The sequence below is a fragment of the Sciurus carolinensis genome, unplaced genomic scaffold (genome assembly GCF_902686445.1).
Source record: "Sciurus carolinensis unplaced genomic scaffold, mSciCar1.2, whole genome shotgun sequence".
Taxonomy (NCBI): domain Eukaryota; kingdom Metazoa; phylum Chordata; class Mammalia; order Rodentia; family Sciuridae; genus Sciurus; species Sciurus carolinensis.
In genome coordinates this window covers 1435148-1457413 of record NW_025920130.1, presented here as the reverse complement: position 1 = coordinate 1457413, position 22266 = coordinate 1435148, and the positions used below count along the sequence as shown (strand labels likewise).

Genomic DNA, 22266 nt, shown 5'->3' with positions numbered 1-22266 from the left:
TTCTTTACAACAGTCATCTCTAGGAACTAGGAAGAGAAAAGAATTTCACCTCCATTTTATATGTAGCCTTATAATTCTAATTATTTTCTGACAAGCTTGAATCACTTTTGAAATTCATAAGACAACAATAAAATGTTTGAACAAATACTTTTCCTATTTTAAATATAAACATTATGTTCCAGTTTAAAAAAAATAAGAATAATAAAGAACTCGTGTACATACATTACTACATGATCCATATGTTCCTACAATGTGTACAATCAGAAAAGTGAGAAATTAGAGAAATGTAAATCAAATCTACCTGAAGATTTCATCTCACTCTAATTAGAATGGCTATTATCAAGAATACAAGCAATAATAGGTGTTTATGAGCATGTGGGAAAAAGGTACACTCATACATTGCTAGTGGGATTGCAAATTGGTGCAGCCACTGTGGAAAGCAGTATGGAGATTCCTTAGAACTTGGAATGAAGCCACTATTTGATCCAGTCATCTTATTCTTTGGTTTATTCCCACTTAAAATCAGTATACTATAGTGATGCAGTCACATCAATGTTTATAGCAGCTCAATTCACAACAGCTAAACTATGAAACCAACTTAGGTGCCCTTCAACACATGAATGGATAAAGTAACTGTGGTACATATACACAATGGAATATTACTCAGCCTTAAAGAAGAATGAAATTATGGCATTTGCAGGTAAATGGATGGAACTGGAGAATATTGTGCTGAGTGAGATAAGCCAATCCCAAAAAAACAGAGGCCAAATGTTTTCTCTGTGAGTGGATGCTGATACACAATGGTGGCAGGTGGTAAGGGAAGAATGGAGGAACTCTGGATTGTGTAGAGGGAAATGAGAGGAGGGAAGGGGGGAAGGAAAGATGGTGAAATGAGACAAACATCATCACCATATGTACATGTATGATTACATAAATGGTGTGACTACATTGTTTACAACCAGAGAAATGAAAAGTTGTACTCCATTTGTACACAATGAGTCAAAGTACATTCTGCTGTCATGTATAACTAAATAGAACAAACAATAAAAAAGAACACTAAAAAAAAGAAAAAGAAGAAATTATACTCCATTTATATATGATTCATCAAAATGCATAAATGATTCTACTCTCATGTATAACTAATTAGAACAAATAAAAAATTAAATTAAAAAAATTAGAAAAACAATTTATCTTGCTATCACTAAAAAAACAAAACAAAACAAAAAAACCCACGGAGCCACCTATACCCCCAACAGCTTGGGAGGCTGAGGCAGCAGGATTGCGAGTTCAAAGCCAGCCTCAACAACTTAGCAAGGCCCTAAGCAACTCAGTGAGACCGTATCTCAAAACAAAATACAGCAAAAGGGCTGGGGATATGATATGGCTCAATGGTTAAGTGCCCTTGGGTTCAATTCCTGGTATCAAAAAAAAAGGAACACATGGGATCCACTTCTGCCTAGGATGAACAGAGCAGGGAAGAGTGGTGCTTCCCACCTAAAATTAAGGAAAAGTCTGATAAATCACAAAAGCATAACTTTTCTTTAACTCATCAGAGCTTAAGTCCTAGAAAAACCAAATGGAGTGTTCCCTTATTCATGGGGGATAAGTCCAAGACTTTGAGTGGATATCTAAAACTATGGATAATATCCAAACCCTTATAGGGTGTTTTCCTAAACATACATACTGATTATAAAGTTTAATTATAAATTAGGTATAGTAAGAGACTAGTAACAACAAATAATAATGAAATAGAAAAAATCATAACAATATACTATAATAAAAGTTATGTGAATGTGGTCTCTCTCTTGAAAAAGTCAATATTTTCAGAATGGTTGACTGTGAATAGCTGAAAACAGAAAGAAAAACCAAGGATGAGGGGAAACCATTACAGCCTGAAATCCAAGGCAAGACAGGCCCCTCCAAGGACAGAGGGGTGGATCACCTGCAGCAGAGCACATGGGAAAGATTCCTCAGGCACCAACCAGGCAGGTAAGAAGGGGGCTGACGTGTTTAACAGATCACCGAGGCTAAGTGAGGCTAGTGTGAGGGCACAGAGGCACGAGGTGGCACAGATGCAAAGCAGAGGTCACATTCATTAAGCCTCTTCTCTACCAGGGGTTCCCAAGAAATCTGGGGCACTGAAGGACAGCAGCCAGCACCCTCACAGGTGGTGGCACAGATGGGCTGGAACAAAGTGGCCACTGCTGTGGGAGAAGTACAAAGCAACCAGCCCACCTCCCTCACAAGGCAGAAGCCTTAACCCACTGGGGGAGGGGTAACAAACTATCCTCCCCCACCAGGGCAAGGGTGAAGACCCACTGCAAAGGAGAAAGGACAGAAGGAAAACAACCCTCCATAGGGCAGGAGGGAGGGGTTAGAAAATGCCCTAAGTCTAGAATCATATCTATACAAATGCCATAAAAGGAGTGGGCCCAGGCAGGGGTCATTGGACAAAGTCAAAAGACATTGTGGTTGTTATTAGGTAGTCAGGACAAGGGTGCTACTGGCAACTGGTGGGAAGAGGTCAGGGAGCTCCTAAATATCCTACAATGCACAGGACAGCTCCTATGACAAAGAATTACCTGCTCAAAGTGTCCATAGTGCCTGGTTGAGAAACTCAGCACTGGATGAATCGAAACACTGAGGAAGAGGCAAGAAACGCCCTGTTGTACAAGACTTTCCAAAGAACAAAGTAGAACTTGGCAGCCATGGGGAGGAAAGGCAGAATCACTGAGAAGGCTCCACACCACAGGTCATGGCATACAGAGACTGCCAAAGGCAGAAGATAGTCCAACAAACAGCAGCACCCTCTGTCTGGGGAGGGGCAAGTGCCTGGAAAAGATCCTGTCTATAGGACAGGGGAAAGGAGACTGGAAGATGAGGAAGCAGGGACATTGAGGAGACTCCAGCAATCCTGCCTCCCCAAAGCACAGATAACATAGAGGCATTTGGAGCTGGTGGTGCACTTAAGGTAATCATGGAAACAACAAAATACAACTGGAGCTGACTTTTTAATTAGATTGATTCAATCTTCCACACCAACCACCTAATGAGAAGAAGCAACATCAACATGCCCTGAAAAATTATAACGTAAGAAAGGAAAAACAACTATCCCATGTCCAGATACAAAGCAATCAACAGAATTAGACTCAGGGATAATGCAGATAGTAGAGCTATCAGGGAATTTAAAATGACTATGGATCAATATGTTTAACGTGGAAAAGTGAACAGATAGAGAATTTCATCAGAGAGGTGGAAACTATAAGAAAAAGTCAAATGAAAATTACAATAACAAGATAAAAAATGGGGCTGGGGTTATAGCTCAGTGGTAGATCGCTTGCCTAGCATGCATGAAGCACTGGGTTCAATCCTCGGCACCAAATAAAAATTTTTAAAAAGGTATTGTGTCCAGTTACAACTAAAAAAAAATTTCAAAAAAATAAAATATAAAAAACTGCCTTTGATAGCATGATGGCCAGCCTCCAAGATGGCCCCAATGTCCTTGCCTCCTGGAACTCATACCTTTGTACAGTCCACCCACACTAAATAGGCCTGACGTGCAACCTACAGGGACATGTAGGAATGACGCTTCTGAGACTTAATCACAAAATATATTGTAGCATTTGCCATGTGCTAACATCACTCATCTGCTACCATGTCATGAAGACATTCAAAAGACCTATGGAGAGGTCCACAGGGAATGGAACCACATTTACTATCGATTAATTTGACAGTTACACAAATGATTCACCTTGAAAATTATTCCTTTGGGCCCAATCAAGCCTTAGATAATAACAGCCCTGGCAAACATCCATGTCAAGAAAGACTGAAGCCAGAGCCATTCAGCCAAGGTATTACCAATGTACAAAGTGTTTACTGTTGCATTAAGTCATTAAGTTTTGGGGTGATGTGTTACACAACAATAAATAACACAAACAGGCAGACTCTACAGAGATGAGGAAAGCCTCAGTGAAACTGAAGATAGGTCAGTAGAAACTACCCAACTAAAACACAAAGAAAAAAGAAAGGAAAAAAAGGTGGAGAAATCCAAAGATTGCAAATATAAAATATTCAAATATATGTACATAGAATCCCAGAAGAGAAAATGAGGCAGAAAAAAAATTAAAGAGTCATTAGGTCAATATTTTTCCAAAATAAACAAAACTACAAATCAAGAATATCAGAGAATAGGGGCTGGGTTTGTGGCTCAGTGGTAGAGCACTTGCCTAGCATGTGTGAGGCCCTGGGTTCCATCCTCAGCACCACATAAAAAATAAATAAATAAATGAATAAATAAAGGTCGACAACTAAAAAAATATATTTTTTTAAAAAAAAGAATATCAGAGAACACCAAGCAGAGCAAATACCAAACACATACAAACTCGCATCATATTCAAATTGCTAAACACCAAAGATAAGAACATCTTGATGTGAGACAGGAAAAAGGATACATTACATACAGAGGAATAAAGATAATAATTAAAGTAAACTTCCTGTCAGAAACTATGCAATCCACAAGATAGTTTGGCGACATCTTTAAAGGACTGAAAGGAAAGAAAAAAAGTCAAAACAAAATTCTACACAGAGAAAATGTCATTTTAAACCAGAATAAAAAATAAAGTTTTTTTTTAAAAAAAAGAAAAAAAAAAAAAGCAGAGTTCTTATGAGCAGATTTATACTATAAAGAAATGTCTTTAAAGAAAAACTTTCAGGCAGAAAGAATATGACACCAGGAGTAATTTTAATTTGCACAAGTAAAAAACGATATTGAAATGGTAAAAATGCAGGAAAACATGAAGCTAATTTTAATTGCTCTTAAACTTAGTTGACTATATTGAGAAAAGTACCTTGTGTTATAACATGTAAAAAAGGAGAGTATATGAGAACAATAACACAAAACATGGAAGAAACTGGAAGCATAATGTTGCAAGGTTCTTACATAACACATGAAGGTAGACATGGTTAATTTAAAAAGAATTTTATAAGTCCTATGGCAATCACAAAAAAAAATTCAGAGACATAAATAACAATTCAATCAAGGAAATAAAATGTAAAGATAAAATATTATTCTCCATAGCCAACCAAAAGAAGGGTAGAGAAGATCAAAAAGTAAAAAATGAATTAAATAGAAAAATATAAGTGAAGTGGTCATTTTAATCCAACTCCATCTATAATTACATTAAATTTAATGGACCAAACATCCTAATTGGATGGCAGACTATTAAATGGAATAAGAAAGCAAGACCCAACTGAATGCCTACTTTGGAACCATTGAGAAATGAGACTTCAATGTCTGTCTCTCAATCATGGATAAAATGAGTAGACAGAAAATCCATTAGAGGGAATGCATGTTCCATTTCATGGAATGAAGTGTTACCCAATTCTAGAACAGAAAATAAAGCCATTAAGGTCATTAAAATTAAAAAAATTTAAAAAAGAAAATCCATTAGAATGGCAAGTCCTGAACCACACTATCAAGCAACTTGGCCTACTTGATAGTTATAGTTTACTCCACCCAACAAGAACAGAATGCACACATTCTTTTCAACTATACATGGAGTCTTCACCAAAAGAGATCATGTGCTAGGTTATAAAGCACAACTCAACAAACTTAATAGAATTCATACCATATAAAGTATTTCTTGGACCATAATAGAATTAAATTAGAAATCAATAACAAAATAATATCTGGAAAGCACCCAAAAATTGTAAATTAAACAACATACTTTAAATAACCAGTGAGTGAAAAGAGGAAGTCACAGGGGAATGAGGAGGTACATTTAATTCAATGAAAATGAAAACAATATATCAAGATTTGTGGGATGCAGCTATAACAGAGTAAATGTAATTACTTAAATGTTTATATAAGAAAATCAATACCTAAACTATAGATTTAGATATAAATTAATTTCCTAAGGTTATACACTAAGAAACTAGAAAAAGGAAGATAAATTAAATTCAAAGTAAGCAGAAGATACTAACTAAAGGTAACATAAATCAGTGAAATAAAAAACAAAAATAACTACACAGAAAACCAATGAAACCAAAAGTTGATTCTTTGAAAAAAGGAGAGAAAACATAAATTATCAATACCAAAGATAAATGAAAAATGCCAAAACAATGCTAGACATTAAAATGACAATAAAGGAATGTTACCAATAACTTTATTCACATAAATGAGAAAATTGGATGACAAGGACAAATTCCTTGAGGGACACAAACTTCCAAAGTTTGCACAGGCATACATAATCCAAATAGTTCTTTATCTACTAAAGAAATTGAATTTATCATTTAACATCTTCCAACCAAAAAATTTCAAGGCCTAGATAGTTTCATTGGTGAACTCTACAAAACATTTTAGAATAAATAAAATCCATTCCATTCACACTCTTCCAGAAAACAGAGGAGAGAACATTTCCTAATTTTGTGAGGTAAGTATTATGCTAATATGAAAACCAGCTGAAGAAATGACAAAGAAATAAAATTTTGGATCAATATCCTTCTTAAACATACAGGTAAGAATCCTCAGAAGATCCAAGATGACGGACTAGAGGGAGGCCGCATTCCTTGTGGCTCTGTGATTCAATCAGAGGAAATACTGTTTCTCTGCAAAGCAGCCATCACTGCCCACCAATCCACTGCTGTTCACCCCACACACACACCCACAGCCCCCATTAGCCCACTGCTGATCATCTGCTGTTTATTTGCCTACCTTTCACCTGCCCATCACCCACCACCCAACGTTCACCTGCCCATTGCCCTCCATTCCCTGGCAAATCACCAGCTCCCCGCTTCTGACTGGAAGTCCATTGTCAGGCTACCCACAGGTTTGGTTACACACAGCCACTACCATCTTGGGACACTAGCCAGGACCTGGGTATCCAGGGCCAAGGGGCCTGCAGGTTTGTCGCTGCCACAGTTGCCATCTCGGGATGTGGCTGCCTCAGTCTGGGGACATAGGCGAGTGCCTGGAGATCTATTGTCAGGGTACCTGCAGGTCTGGTTGCACCTGAGGTCTTCCTGTTGGGTGCACTAGTGGCCGCCATCTGGCTGCTTCTTTGCAGGGTCTGTCATTTGTGTGAGCACACCCCTGGCAATCTCTCAGCAAGTTGAAACAGCATTGAGATCTTAGGATGGCAGCAAGGCAGACAATGAGGAAACTGAAGCCCAGATCCATCAGATTACAGCTGGGTGTGTACGGACCAGTCTGGGCCTGGCAAGCCTGTGGAAAGCCAAAAACTGGGGGTGATTTCCCCAGAAGAAGCACAGGTTGGAGAAACTGGAGAGACCTTGGCTCTCTCCAGCCCAGAGAGTCCTGAAGTGCATAGGGATGGAATGGTCTGGCTACCATGAGTGGAAAGACTGAAGGGGTGTGAGGGCATCTTGCTATTGGCTCACCCAGCCAACCAGTAGGTCACCCACTGGACTGGAGCTACCATCAAACTTCAGACAATCCCACCTATCGGCAGAGAAGGGAAGCTGAGAAAATTTTTGAAAGCCAATGGAAATGACTGTTCAATTTTCCATTGAGACTTTCCTTCCCTCCCCTCACATCATTATCATCTTTGAATCCAAATATTTTTCATGCATCAATTAATTGAGGAGTGAGGTGTCTGAATAGTATATTACAGTTTGGTTGTGTATTCTTATAGTTTTACTTTTTTGATTAAATCTGTAATTTTTTTTCTCTCACTTATCTGTCCCCCTGGCTTCTCTTTCTCACTTCTCTCACACTAACAGCCAAACACTATTAACTCCTCCTTCACTCTTACTATAAATTTTTACTTCTATCATTTCTCCTTCTCCCTCATAAACTTCACATCCTACACTACTTCTGTTCCCTCTCTGTCCATCATTTGAAATGGTAAACCCTTGTAGCAAACTTACTACTTATGTGGTAGACATAATTGAACACTTCATTTTTGTCTATTTTGAGAAAACTGTAAATGCCTTAATAGAAGGCATTTGGTTTAAGATGGTGTATTGTTTGCATTGGGTGCTGTTAATATTGGTCTTCCCCTTAAAGGTGAGGTATAGGAAGCCTTCAGAGATAGAATCTGTACTGCCTCAGTTCCATGCTGCTAGATGGAAAGACACAGGAGCAATATGAAAAACCAAGGGAATAAGGAACCTCAAACAAACCAAGATGTTCCAACAACAGAATCCATAGACAATGCAGTAGAAGAAATCTCAGAGAAGGGGTTTAGAAGGTATACAGTTAAGCTGATCTTCAAAATAAAGGATGGTATCAGAGAGAAAATACAGGAAGTGAAAGGTCACTTCATTAAAGAGGCAGAGATTATAAAAAGGAATCCAGCAGAAATCCTCAAAATGAAGGAAACAATAAACCAAATTAAAAATTCAATGGAAAATACCACCAACAGGCTAGGCACTTGGAAGACAAAACCTCAGGCAATGAAGACAAAATATTTACTCTTGAAAATAAAGTCAACTCTCCAGAGAAGATGGTAAGAAACTATGAACAGGGGCCAAGTTTGTGGCTCAGTCGTAGAATACTTGGTTAGCATGTGTGAGGCACTGGGTTCTATCCTCAGAACCACATATAAAGAGATAAAGGTTCATCAACAACTAATAAAAATATTTTTTTTAAAAAAGAGTGAAATGGAAAATCAACTACAAGAGGTTTATGGGACCCCAAATGTACAATATTACAGCAGACACACACAAAGATGCATTATAATGAGACTGACTTACATACAAAATAAGGATAGAATTTTAAAGGCTTCAAGAGAGAAAAAAAAACAAAAAACGAAATTACGTATAGGGGAAACCAATTCAGATCTCAGATGATTTCTCAACCCAGACCCTCATGCCAGGAGGTCCTGGAATAATATATATCAAGCTCTGAAAGAAAATGGATGCCAACCAAGAATTTTAAATCCAGCAAAATTAACCTTCAGATTTGAAGATGAAATAAAAACCTTCCATGATATACAAAAGTTAAAAGAATTCACAATGGGAAAGCCTACACTACAGAGCATTCTCAGCAAAATATTCCATGAGGAGGAAATGAAAAAGAAATAATGAAAACCAGCAAAGGGATGAACTACACTAAAGGAAAAGTCAATCAAAGGAGAAACTAAGTCAAGTTAAAAACTAAAAAAAAAAAAAAAAAAAACAAGACAAAATGGGAATACAAATCATATCCCAATAATAACCCTAAATGTTAATGGCCTAACTCATCAATCAAAAGACACACACTGGCAGATGTACTTTTTAAAAAAGACCCATAATATGCTACCTTCAAGAGACTCACCTCCTAGGAAAAGACAGACTGAAGGTGAAAGATTGGGAAAAAACATATCACTCATATGGGCTGTGTTAATAAGCAAGAGTTTCCATCATCATACCAGATAAAGTGGACTTCAAGTCAAAGTGTTAGTCAGAAGGGATAAAGAAGAACTTTTCATACTGCTTAAGGGAATCATACATCAACAAGACAGAACAATCATAAATATATATGCCCCAAACAATGGAGCATCTACATACATCAAACAAACTCTTCTCAATTTCAAAAATCAAATAGACCACAACACAATAATACTGGGTGACTTTAACACAACTCTCTCACCATTGGACACATCTTCTGAACAAAAACTAAACAAGGAAACTACAGAACTAAATAATACAATCAATAATTTAGGCTTACAGACATATAGAGTATTCCAACCACCATCAAGCGAATATACTTTCTTCTCAGCAGCACATAGATCATTTTCTAAAATAGACTATATGTTATGCCACAAAGCAACTCTTAGCAAATACAAAAAATATAAATACTACCCAGCATTCTATCAGATCATAATGGGATGAAATTAGAAATCAACAATAAAATTAAAAATAGAAGCTATATCAACACCTGGAGGAACACCATGAAGGCAGTGCTAAAAGGAAAGTTCATTGCATTGAACTCATTCATTAAAAGAATAAAAGTCAACAAATAAATGATTTAATATTACATCTCAAAGCACTAGAAAAAGAAGAACAAATCAACACCAAAAGCAGAAGACAGGAAATAATTAAAATCAGAACTGAAATCAATGAAATGGAAACAAAAGAAACAATTCAAAAAATTGACAAAACAAAAAGTTTGGTTCTTTGAAAAAATAAATAAAATTAATAAACTCTTAGCTATGCTAATGAAGAGGGAGAGAAAACTCAAATTACCAAAATTCATGATGAAAAAGAAAATAAATATCAAGATAGACACTACTGAAATACAGAAGATAATTAGAAACTATTTTGAAAATTTATTCTCTAATAAAATAGAAAATCTCAAAGACATTGGCAAATTTCTAGAGACATATGATCCACCCAAACTGAATCAGGAGGACACAAACAATTTAAACAGATCAATCTCAAGCAATGAAATAGAAGATGCCATCAAAATCCTACCAACCAAGAAAAGCCCTGCACCAGACAAATTCTCAGCTGAGTTCTACAAGACCTTCAGAGAAGAATTAACACCAATATTCCTCAAATTATTCCATTAAATACAGAAGGAGGGAACCCTCCCAAACTCATCCTATGAGTCTCATATTACCCTGATACCAAAACCAGACAAGGACACATCAAGGAAAGAAAACTTTAGACCAATATCCCTGAGAACATAGATGTAAAAATTCTCAATAAAATTCTGGCAAATCACATACAAAAATATATATAAAAGATAGTGCGTCATGATCAAGTGGGGTTCATCCTGGGGATGCCAGGTTGGTTTAAAATACAGAAATCAATAAACTTAAAGCCAAGAATCATACGATCATCTCAATAGATGCCAAAAAAATTTTGACAAATTGTAACACCTCTTCATGTTCAAACACTAGAAAAATTAGGGATAGGAGGAATACACCTCAATGTTGTAAAAACTATCTATGCTAAGCCCAAGGCCAACATCATTCTAAATGGTGAAAAATTGAAAGCATTCCCTCTAAAAAACTGGAATAAGACAAGGATGCCCTCTTTCACCACTTCTATTCAACATCATCCTTGAAACTTTAGCCACAGCAATTGAAATTTAGTCAGACAAAAGAAATTAAAGGGATACAAATAGGAAAAGAAGAATTCAAGCTATCACTATTTGTTGAAGACATGATTCTACATTTAAAAGATCTAAAAAATTCCACCAGAAAACTTCTAGAACTCATAAATGAATTCAGCATAGTAGCAGGTTATAAAATCAATACCCATAAATCAAATGCATTTCTATACATCAGTGATGAATCCACTTCAAGAGAAATTAGGAAAACTATCCCATTCACAATAGCCTCAAAAAAAAAAAAAATAAAATAAAATACTTGGGAATCAATCTAACAAAAGAGGTGAAAGACCTCTACAAAGAAAACTACAGAACACTAAAGAAAGAAATTAAAGAAGACCTTAGGAGATGGAAAGATTTCCCATCCTCTTGGATAGGCAGAATTAATATTGTCAAAATGGCCATACTACCAAAGGCATTATGCAGATTTAATGCAATTCCTATTAAAATTCCAATGACATTCTTCATAGAACTAGAAAAAGCAATCATGAAATTCATTTAGAAAAATAAGAGACTCAGAATAGCCACAGCAATCCTTAGCAAGAAGAGTGAAGCAGGAGGCATTACATTACCAGAACTTAAACTACACTACAGAGCCATTGTAACAAAAATGGCATGATATTGGCACCAAAATAGACAAATAGACAAATGGTACAGAATTGAAGACACAGAGACAAACCCACATAAATACAGTTATCTCATATTAGACAAAGGCACCAAAAACATACATTGAAGAAAAGATAGTGTCTTCAACAAATGGTATTAGGAAAACTAGAAATCCATATATAGTAAAATGAAATTAAACCCCTATCTCTCACCCTGCACAAAAATCAATGAGAAATAGATCAAAAACTTAGGCACTAGAACACAGATCCTGTGCCTAATAGAAAAAAAAAGTAGGCCCAAATCTTCATCATGTCAACTTAGGACCTGATTTTTTGAACAAGACTCCTAAAGCACAAGAAGTAAAATTAAGAATTAATAAATGGGGGGCTGGGGTTGTGGCTCAGTGGTGGAGTGCTTGCCTAGCATGTGTGAGGCACTGTGTGAGGCACTGGGTTCGACTCTAAGCAAGCACCACATATAAATAAATGAATAAAATAAAGGTCCATCAACATCTTAAAAAAAAAAGAATCAATAAATGGGATGGATTCAAACTAAAAAACTTCTTCTCAGCAAAGGAAACAATCGATAACTTGAAGAAAAAGACTACAGAATGGGAGAAAATCTTTACTACACACTCCTAAGACAGAGCACTAATCTCCAGGATATATAAAAACTCAAAAAACTTAACACCAAAAAACAAATAACCCAACCAATAAATGGGCTAAGGAACTGAACAGACACGTCACAGAAGAAATACAATCAATCAAAAAACATACAAAAAAAAGTCATTGTCTCTAGCAATAAGAGAAATGCAAATAAAAACTACTCTAAAATTTCATCTCACTCCAATCAGAATGGCAATTATCAAGGATACAAGCAACAATAAGTGTTGGTGTGGATGTGGGGGAAAAGGTACACTCATACATTGCTAGTGGGATTGCAAATTGGCACAACCACTATGGAAAGCAGTATGGAGATTCCTCAGAAAACTTGGAATGGAACCACCATTTGACCCAACTATCCCACTCTTTGAACTATCTCAAAGGACTTAAAATCACACCAATGTTTATGGCAGCTCAATTCACAATAGCTAAACTATGGAACCAACCTAGGTACTCTTCAATTCATGAATGGATAAAGAAACTGTGGTATATAAGCACAATGGGCTATTACTCAGCCTTAAAGAAGAATGAAATTATGGCATTTCTTGGCAAATGGATGAAGCTGGAGAATATCATGCTAAGCAAAATAAGCCAAACCCAAAAAACCAAACGCAGAATGTTTTCTCTGATTAGGAGAAGCTTATCTATAAGGGGTGGTGGGGAATGAAGAATGAAGGAACTTTGGATTGGGCAGAGGGGAGTGAGAGGAGGGGAGTGGAGGGTGTGAGGGTGGGAGGGAAATGGAATGAGACAGACATTACCCTATGTACATGTATGACTATACTACCAGTGTACTCTGCACCATGTACAACCAGAGGAATGGGGAATTGTGTTCCATTTGTGTACAAAGAGTCAAAATACATTCTACTATCATGTTTAACTAATTAGAACACATTAAAAATAAAATAATAAAATATAAATATAAAAAATAATCCTCAACAGATATTAGCAAATCAAATCCAGAAAACATAAAAAGGATAATATATCATGACAAAATGAGGTATGTAAGGTGGTTCAATATTCTAAAATAAGCCAATAAAATTTACCATATGCATGAGGCCCTGGCTTTAATCCTCTCGCCCATACCATAAAAATTAAAATTAAAAAAGATAATGATTATCATAACAAATTTGTTTCTTTAATCAAAGAAAATTCACAGTCATCTTAGAAAACAAAGAAAAGGCACTTAAGTTCCACATCCATTCATGACACCAACTCTCAAAAAAGTAGGAATTTAGGGCTGGGGATATAGCTCAGTTGGTAGAGTGCTTGCCTTGCAAGCACAAGGCCCTGGGTTCAATCCCCAGCACTGAAAAAAAAAAAAAAAAAAAAAAAACTAGGAATTTAAAGAGTTACTTCCTCAACCTGATAAACATAATTTTCCAAAAAAAATTTTAATAACTCTTATATCATAATTAATAGTAAAAGAACACTTTCCCTCAGAATGAGAAACAAGACATGGATATTGGATCTTCTACAACATCTTATGCAACATCATACTCGATAGCCTAGCAGGTACAATAAGTTAAATATAAATAAAATTCATGTCCTTGTAGAGGAAGACATAAAACTCATAAACACATAAGTATCCATACAGAAAATCCCTGAACTCTATAAAAAAGTTACTAGAACTAATCATTTAGTTAGCAGGGTGACAGAATTTATGTTCAATATACTAAATTTAATTATATTTCTATGTACTAATAATGAACAACTGGAAATTGAAAATAATTGCTATAAATGGGACACAATCTAACAGTTCTTCAACTGGTAAATGGATAGATGCTATGGTACAGCTACACAAATATCAAATACCAAAATCCACAGATGCTCTCGTTTCTCATATAAAATAGTATTTAATAGAACTTATGTCATTTCATATGCTTTAAACCATCTCTAGATTGTTCATAATGCATCTAATGCAATGGAAATAGTTGCTATTCTGCTATTCTATACTGTTTAGGGAATAACCACAGGGGGGAAAAATCTGTACTTGTTCAGTACAGATGTAATTTTTTTCTAAATATTTTTGACCCATGGTTGCTTGGATCCACAGATGCAGCACACACAAGTGCCAAGGGACATATGCATTTGTCAAACACACATGGTATTAAACACAAAACACATGCATTTTATTATACATAAATTATACCATGCGGATGCTAATTCACAATGGGGGACTAGGGAAGAACAGAGTTACTTTATATTAGGTAGAGGGTAGTGAAGGGAGGGGAAGGGGAAGGGGTGCAGGAAGGATAGTAGAGTGAAACAGACATTATTACCTCTTTTACATGTTTGACTGCATGACTGATGTGATCCTACAATATGTATTAATCAGAAAAATGAGAAATTACACTCCATTTATGTATGGTCTAAAATGTATAAATGCATTCTACTGTCATGTACAACAAATTAAAAAAAGAAAATACACATGCACACACACACACACACACACACATACACACACACACACAAACAAAAAAAGTGAAATGCCAGTCTCTATGCCCACAACTGTATGTTCTCAGCACTAGCCATTCCATAACCTGAACCACCCCCTCCCTCACCCCTACCTCATCCTTGCCAAAGGTTTATTGTGACCCTCAATGACTAAGACCAAATGAATGTCCACTAAGCTTCTACTCATTAAAGGACACACATTTCAAAAATGGTGCTATTTATGAACACAGTTTCTTGTGATTCCTGACAGTGTCTGAAAGCCCCGATCAGAATGGCTAGCATTTTCCAAATTGTAAAGGTGAAGTTTAGATGCAAATTCTGGTCATATGCATAGACAATATAATTTTTATTTCTAGATTGCTGCTGTTGTCCTAATTGTATGGCAGGAAACTCCATGTAGACTCCATAACTTAATAAACCATTCCCATGGCTCCTACCAGTTGCTGTGATATCAAGTCTTGAGTTCCAGAGATTAGATAATGCCTCCATTTCACAGCTAATGGGCCTTAATGCTCTTTAAGAGTCAATGCTTTTAGACAGGCTTTTGAGAATAAAGTTATTTTTCCATCACAGTAGATTTTCTTGCCAGGCAAGATTTGATTTCAAAATTGCACTAACATTCTAGAAATTCAAGTTTCTTTCTTGCAATACTCCCACATTTCACCAGAGTGTTAGGAAACCTTATGACCCATGCTCCTGCCCTCTGGGGTTTAGTTAGAAGAAAATCTCCTGGGGAGAATTACACTCATGTTGCTGGAGCTTTAACCCACCAGGACTCAGCAAATCCTACAATGGGATTATTTTTAGTTGAAGAACTATGGCAAGCTATCTTGGCATTTGTGTGCATGCGTGTATGTGTGCGTGTGTGTGTGTGTGTGTGTGTGTGTGTGTTTATCCTTACACTCTGCCTTCTACTTTTGAACAAGTTCCTAAAGTAACACTACTCTTTTTATAAGAAAATTGTCTCCAAGTAGCCTAGAGGAATTTTTCTACATGGTGAATTTTTCCTTATACAAATCGGAAAAGGAGTTGTGAGAACTGATAAGAGGGTATAGTCCTAAGAAGTCTCTAGGGGGCTGAAATGGAGTTCAGTGACAGAGCACTTGCCTAGCATGTGTCAGGATTCAATCCTCCGTGTCTAAAAAAAAAAAAAAAAAAGGTCTATTGACACTAAGATTATGAAGTGCCATGGGGCCAGGTGAGCAGAAAGCCAAGGGTTTTTGGAACTTCAGCTTTAATGGAATTCTTACATGGAAGGTTCTTCAGGTTTGACATCAATGATAAAAATCATAATTTTATTTTATTTTATTTTTTTTTACGTTTACATAGGGCAATGATGTTTATTTTTTTTCCCTTCCCCCCCACCCCTCCCACCCCTCTTTTCCCTCTATACAGTCCTTCTTTCCTTCATTCTTACCGCTCTCCTTATCCCTAACCCTAAACCTAACCCTAAACCTAATGCTAACCCCTCCCACCCCCATTATATGTCCTCATCCGCTTATCAGCGAGATCATTCATCCTTTAGTTTTTTGAGATTGGCTTATCTCACTTAGCATGATATTCTCCAATTTCGTCCATTTGCCTACAAATGCCGTAATTTTATCATTCTTCATTGCGGAGTAATATTCCATTGTATATATATGCCACAGTTTCTTTATCCACTCATCAACTGAAGGGCATCTAGGTTGGTTCCACAATCTGGCTATGGTGAATTGAGCAGCAATGAACATTGATGTGGCTGTATCTCTGTAGTATGCTGATTTTAAGTCCTTTGGGTATAGGCCAAGGAGTGGGATAGCTGGGTCAAATGGTGTTTCCATTCCAAGCTTCTGAGGAATCTCCACACTGCTTTCCAGAGTGGCTGCACTAATTTGCAACCCCACCAGCAATGTATGAGTGTTCCTTTTTCACCACATCCTCGCCAACACCTATTGTTGCTTGTATTCTTGATAATCGCCATTCTAATTGGGGTGAGATGAAATCTTAGGGTAGTTTTGATTTGCATTTCCCTTATTACTAGGGATGTTGAACATTTTTTCATATATATGTTGATTACTTGTACATCTTCTTCTGTGAAGTGTCTGTTCATTTCCTTAGCCCATTTGTTGATTGGATTATTTGTATTCTTCATGTAGAGTTTTTTGAGTTCTTTATAGATTCTGGAAATTAGTGCTCTATCTGAGGTATGGTTGGCAAAGATATTCTCCCACTCTGTAGGCTCTCTCTTCACATTTCTGATGGTTTCCTTTGCTGAGAGAAAGCTTTTTAGTTTGAATCTATCCCAGTTGTTGATTTTTGCTTTTATTTCTTGTGCTATGGGAGTCCTGTTAAGGAAGTCTGATCCTAAGCCAACAAGTTGAAGATTTGGACCTACTTTTTCTTCTATAAGATGCAGGGGTCATGGCTGCTCCAATAGTCTATTAAGAGTTTGCACCTGCGGTGAGGAAGGTCTGAAGCCCACACCTGGAGACCCAGAGAGCTGAAGTTCATGTGGTTATAGAGGCGACAATTCTGATTCCTTGGCGATGGCGGCATCCGGGAGCGGTATGGCCCAGAAAACCTGGGAATTGGCCAACAACATGCAGGAAGCCCAGAGTATCGATGAAATCTACAAATACGACAAAAAACAGCAGCAAGAAATCCTGGCGGCGAAACCCTGGACTAAGGATCACCATTACTTTAAGTACTGCAAAATCTCAGCATTGGCTCTACTGAAAATGGTGATGTATGCCAGATCAGGAGGCAACTTGGAAGTGATGGGTTTGATGCTACGAAAGGTGGACGGTGAAACCATGATCATTATGGACAGTTTTGCTTTGCCTGTAGAGGGCACTGAAACCCGAGTAAATGCTCAGGCTGCTGCATATGAGTACATGGCTGCATACATAGAAAACGCCAAACAGGTTGGTCGCCTTGAAAATGCAATAGGCTGGTACCATAGCCACCCTGGCTATGGTTGCTGGCTTTCTGGGATTGACGTTAGTACACAGATGCTTAACCAGCAGTTCCAAGAACCATTCGTAGCAGTGGTAATTGATCCAACAAGAACAATATCTGCAGGAAAAGTGAATCTTGGAGCCTTTAGGACATACCCAAAGGGCTACAAACCTCCTGATGAAGGACCTTCTGAATACCAGACTATTCCACTTAACAAAATAGAAGACTTTGGTGTACATTGCAAACAATATTATGCCTTAGAAGTCTCATATTTCAAAACCTCTTTGGATCGCAAATTACTTGAGCTTTTGTGGAATAAATACTGGGTGAATACACTGAGTTCCTCTAGCTTGCTTACTAATGCAGACTATACCACTGGTCAGGTGTTTGATTTGTCTGAAAAGTTAGAGCAGTCAGAAGCCCAGCTGGGTCCAGGAAGTTTCATGTTGGGTTTAGAAACACATGACCGAAAGTCAGAAGACAAACTTGCCAAAGCTACAAGAGACAGCTGTAAAACCACCATAGAAGCCATCCATGGATTGATGTCTCAGGTTATTAAGGATAAACTGTTTAATCCAATTAACATCTCTTAAACAGTTGCTGATAGTACTTTTGCCTGAAAACTGGTATGTGAAAAATACTCAAGTAATACTTTTAAAACTAGTTACCAAAAATCTGATTAGAAGTATAAGGTGCTCTGAAATGTCCTGAATATTAACATCCTGTAATAAAACTCTATAAAATGAAAAAAAAAAAAAAAAGATGCAGGGTCTCTGGTCTGATTCCGATGTCCTTGATCCATTTTGAGTTGAGTTTTGTGTAGGGTGAGAGATAGGGGTTTAATTTCATTCTATTGCATATGGTTTTCCAGTTTTCCCAGCACCATTTGTTGAAGAGGCTATCTTTTCTCCATTGCATATTTTTGGAACCTTTGTCTAGTATGAGAAAATTGTATTTATTTGGGTTTGTGTCCATGTCCTCTATTCTGTACCATTGATCTACCTGTCTATTTTGGTACCAATACCATGCCGTTTTTGTTACTATTGCTTTGTAGTAGAGTTGAAGATCTGGTATTGCAATACCCCCTGCTTCGCTCTTGCTACTGAGGATTGCTTTAGCTATTCTAGGTTTTTTATTCTTCCAGATGAATTTCATAATTGCTTGCTCTGTCTGTAAGGTACCTCATTGGGATTTTAATTGGAATTGCATTGAATCTGTATAGCACTTTAGGTAGTATAGCCATTTTGACAATATTAATTCTGCCTATCCAGGAACATGGGAGATCTTTCCATCTTCTAAGCTTTTCTTTAATTTCTTTCTTTAGTGTTCTGTAGTTCTCATTGTAGAGATCTTTCACCTCTTTGTGAGATTGATTCCCAAGTATCTTATTTTTTTCGATGCTATTGTGAATGGGGTAGTTTTCCTAATTTCTCTTTCTGAAGATTCATCACTTATGTATAAAAATGCATTGGATTTATGAGCATTGATCTTGTAACCTGCTACTTTACTGAATTCACTTACGAGTTCTAAAAGTTTTCTGGTAGAATTTCCAGGTTCCTCTAAATAGATAATCATGTCATCAGCGAACAGGGATAGTTTGAGTTCTTCTTTTCCTATTCGTATCCCTTTAATTTCTTTGGTTTGTCTGATTGCTCTGGCTAGAGTCTCAAGGACGATGTTGAATAGAAGCGGTGAAAGAGGGCATCCCTGCCTTGTTCCAGTTTTTAGGGGGAACGCTTTCAGTTTTTCACCATTTAGAATGATATTAGCCATGGGCTTAGCATAGATGGCCTTTATAATGTTAAGGAATGTTCCCACTACCCCAATTTTTTCCAGTGTTTTGAGCATGAAGGGATGCTGTATTTTATTGAATGCTTTTTCTGCATCTATTGAAATAATCATGTGATTCTTAACTTTAAGTCTGTTGATATGGTGAATGACATTTATTGATTTCTGAATGTTGAACCAACCTTGCATCCCTGGAATAAAACCCACTTGATCGTGGTGCACTATCTTTTTAATATATATTTGTATGCGATTTGCTAAAATTTTGTTGAGAATTTTTGCGTCGATGTTCATTAAGGATATTGGTCTGAAATTTTCTTTCCTCGATGTGTCTCTGTCTGGTTTAGGTATCAGGGTGATATTGGCTTCATAGAACGAGTTTGGGAGGGTTCCCTCCTCTTCTATTTCATGAAATAGTTTGAGGAGTACCGGAATGAGCTCTTCTGTAAAGGTTTTGTAGAACTCGGCTGAGAACCCATCTGGTCCTGGACTTTTCTTTGTTGGTAGGCTTTTGATGACCTCTTCTATTTCATTGCTTGAAATTGGTTTATTTAAGTTGTGTATGTCCTCCTTGTTCAGTTTAGGTAATTCATATGTCTCTAGAAACTTGTTGATGTCTTCGAGGTTTTCTGTTTTGTTGGAGTATAGATTTTCAAAATAGCTTCTAATTATGTTTTGTATTTCACTCGTGTCTGTTGTGATGTTTCCTTGTTCATTCCGAATTTTAGTAATTTGAGTTTTCTCCCTCTTTCTCTTTGTTAGTGTGGCTAAGGGTTTATCAATTTTATTTATTTTTTCAAAGAACCAACTATTTATTTTGTTAATTTTTCCAATTGTTTCTTTTGTTTCGATTTCGTTGATTTCGGCTCTGATTTTACCTATTTCCTGTCTTCTACTACTTTTGGTATTGGTCTGCTCTTCTTTTTCTAGGGCTTTGAGCTGTAGTGTTAAGTCGTTTATTTGTTGATTTCTACTTCTTTTTTTGAATGCGCCCCATGAAATAAATCTTCCTTTAAGTACTGCTTTCATAGTGTCCCAGAGATTTTGATATGATGTGTCTTTGTTCTCGTTCACTTCTAAGAATTTTTTAATTTCCCTCCTGATGTCTTCTGTTATCCATTCATCATATAATAGTGTATTATTTAATCTCCAGGTATTGGAGAAGTTTCTGTTTTTTATTTTGTCATTTATTTCTAATTTCAATCCATTATGATCTGATAGAGTACAAGGTAGTATCTCTATCTTCTTGTATTTGCTAACAGTAGCTTTGTGGCATAAAATATGGTCTATTTTAGAGAATGATCCATGTGCTGCTGAGAAGAAAGTGTGTTCGTTCTTTGTTGGATGGTATATTCTATATATGTCCATTAAGTCTAAATTGTTGATTGTGTTGTTGAGATCTATAGTTTCTTTATTCAATTTTTGTTTGGATGATCTATCCAGTGGTGAGAGAGGTGTGTTAAAATCGCCTAGTATTATTGTGTTGTGGTCTATTTGATTTCTGTAATTGAGAAGGATTTGTTTGACGTACGTGGATGAGCCAATGTTCGGGGCATAGATATTTATGATTGTTATGTCTTGCTCATTTATGCTTCCCTTAAGCAGCATGTAATGTCCTTCTTTATCTCTTCTGACTAGTTTTGGTTTGAAGTCCACATTATCTGAAATGAGGATGGATACTCCAGCTTTTTTGCTGTGTCCGTGTGCATGGTATGTTTTTCCCCATCCGTTCACCTTTAGTCTATGGGTGTCTCTTTCTATGAGATGAGTCTCTTGCAGGCAGCATATTGTTGGATTTTTCTTTTTAATTCAATCTGCCAGTCTGTGTCTTTTGATTGATGAATTCAGGCCATTAACATTCAGGGTTATTATTGTGATATGATTTGTATTCCCAGTCAATTGACTCACATTTGTTTTTGACATGATTTGGTTTCTCCTTTATTTGGCTATTCCTTTAGGCTAGCGCCTCCTGTTGCTGATTTGCATCGTTGTTTTTCATCTCTTCCTCATGGAATATTTTGCTGAGAATGTTCTGTAATGCTGGCTTTCTTTTTGTAAATTCCTTTAGCTTTTGTTTATCATGGAAGGATCTTATTTCATCGTCAAATTTGAAGGTAAGTTTTGCTGGGTATAAGATTCTTGGTTGGCATCCATTTTCTTTCAGGGCTTGGTATATGTTGTTCCAGGCCCTTCTAGCTTTTAGGGTCTGGATTGAAAAATCTGCTGATATTCTTATTGGTTTCCCTCTGAATGTAATTTGATTCTTTTCTCTCATGGCCTTTAAAATTCTGTCTTTATTTTGTATGTTAGATATTTTCATAATAATGTGCCTTGGTGTGGATCTGTTGTAATTTTGTATGTTTGGAGTTCTATAAGCCTCTTGTACTTGGTTTTCCATTTCATTCTTCAGATTTGGGAAATTTTCTGTTATTATTTCATTGAATAGATTGTTCATTCCTTTGGTTTGTTTCTCTAAGCCTTCCTCAATCCCAATAATTCTTAAATTTGACCTTTTCATGATATCCCATAATTCTTGTAGATTCTGTTCATGATTTCTTACTATCTTTTCTGTTTGGCCAACTTTGCTTTGAAGATTAAATAATTTGTCTTCAATGTCTGAGGTTCTGTCTTCCAGGTGTTCTATCCTATTGGTTATGCTTTCTATGGAGTTTTTAACTTGGTTTATTGTTTCCTTCATTTCAAGGATTTCAGTTTGTTTTTTTTTTCAGTATCTTTAACTCTTTATTGAAATGATCTCTT

The 22266-nt window shown here is 36.6% G+C and overlaps 2 protein-coding genes across 4 annotated transcripts in view; one reads left to right on the top strand and one right to left on the bottom strand.

Moving 5' to 3' along the window:
* LOC124974061 (lambda-crystallin homolog) overlaps window positions 1-22266 on the bottom strand; it is a 137583-nt gene that overhangs the window by 60324 nt on the left and 54993 nt on the right. The gene's annotated exons all lie outside the window — the stretch shown is intronic.
* Window positions 17283-18482, top strand: LOC124974059 (COP9 signalosome complex subunit 5-like). The gene has a single exon (XM_047537619.1). The coding sequence runs from the start codon at window positions 17310-17312 to the stop codon at window positions 18312-18314; it is 1005 nt and encodes a 334-aa protein (XP_047393575.1). The 5' UTR covers window positions 17283-17309; the 3' UTR covers window positions 18315-18482.

Coding starts and splice junctions, on each gene's coding strand:
- LOC124974059 (XM_047537619.1), top strand. CDS start 17,310: ATGGCGGCATCCGGGAGCGGTATGGCCCAGAAAACCTGGGAATTGGCC.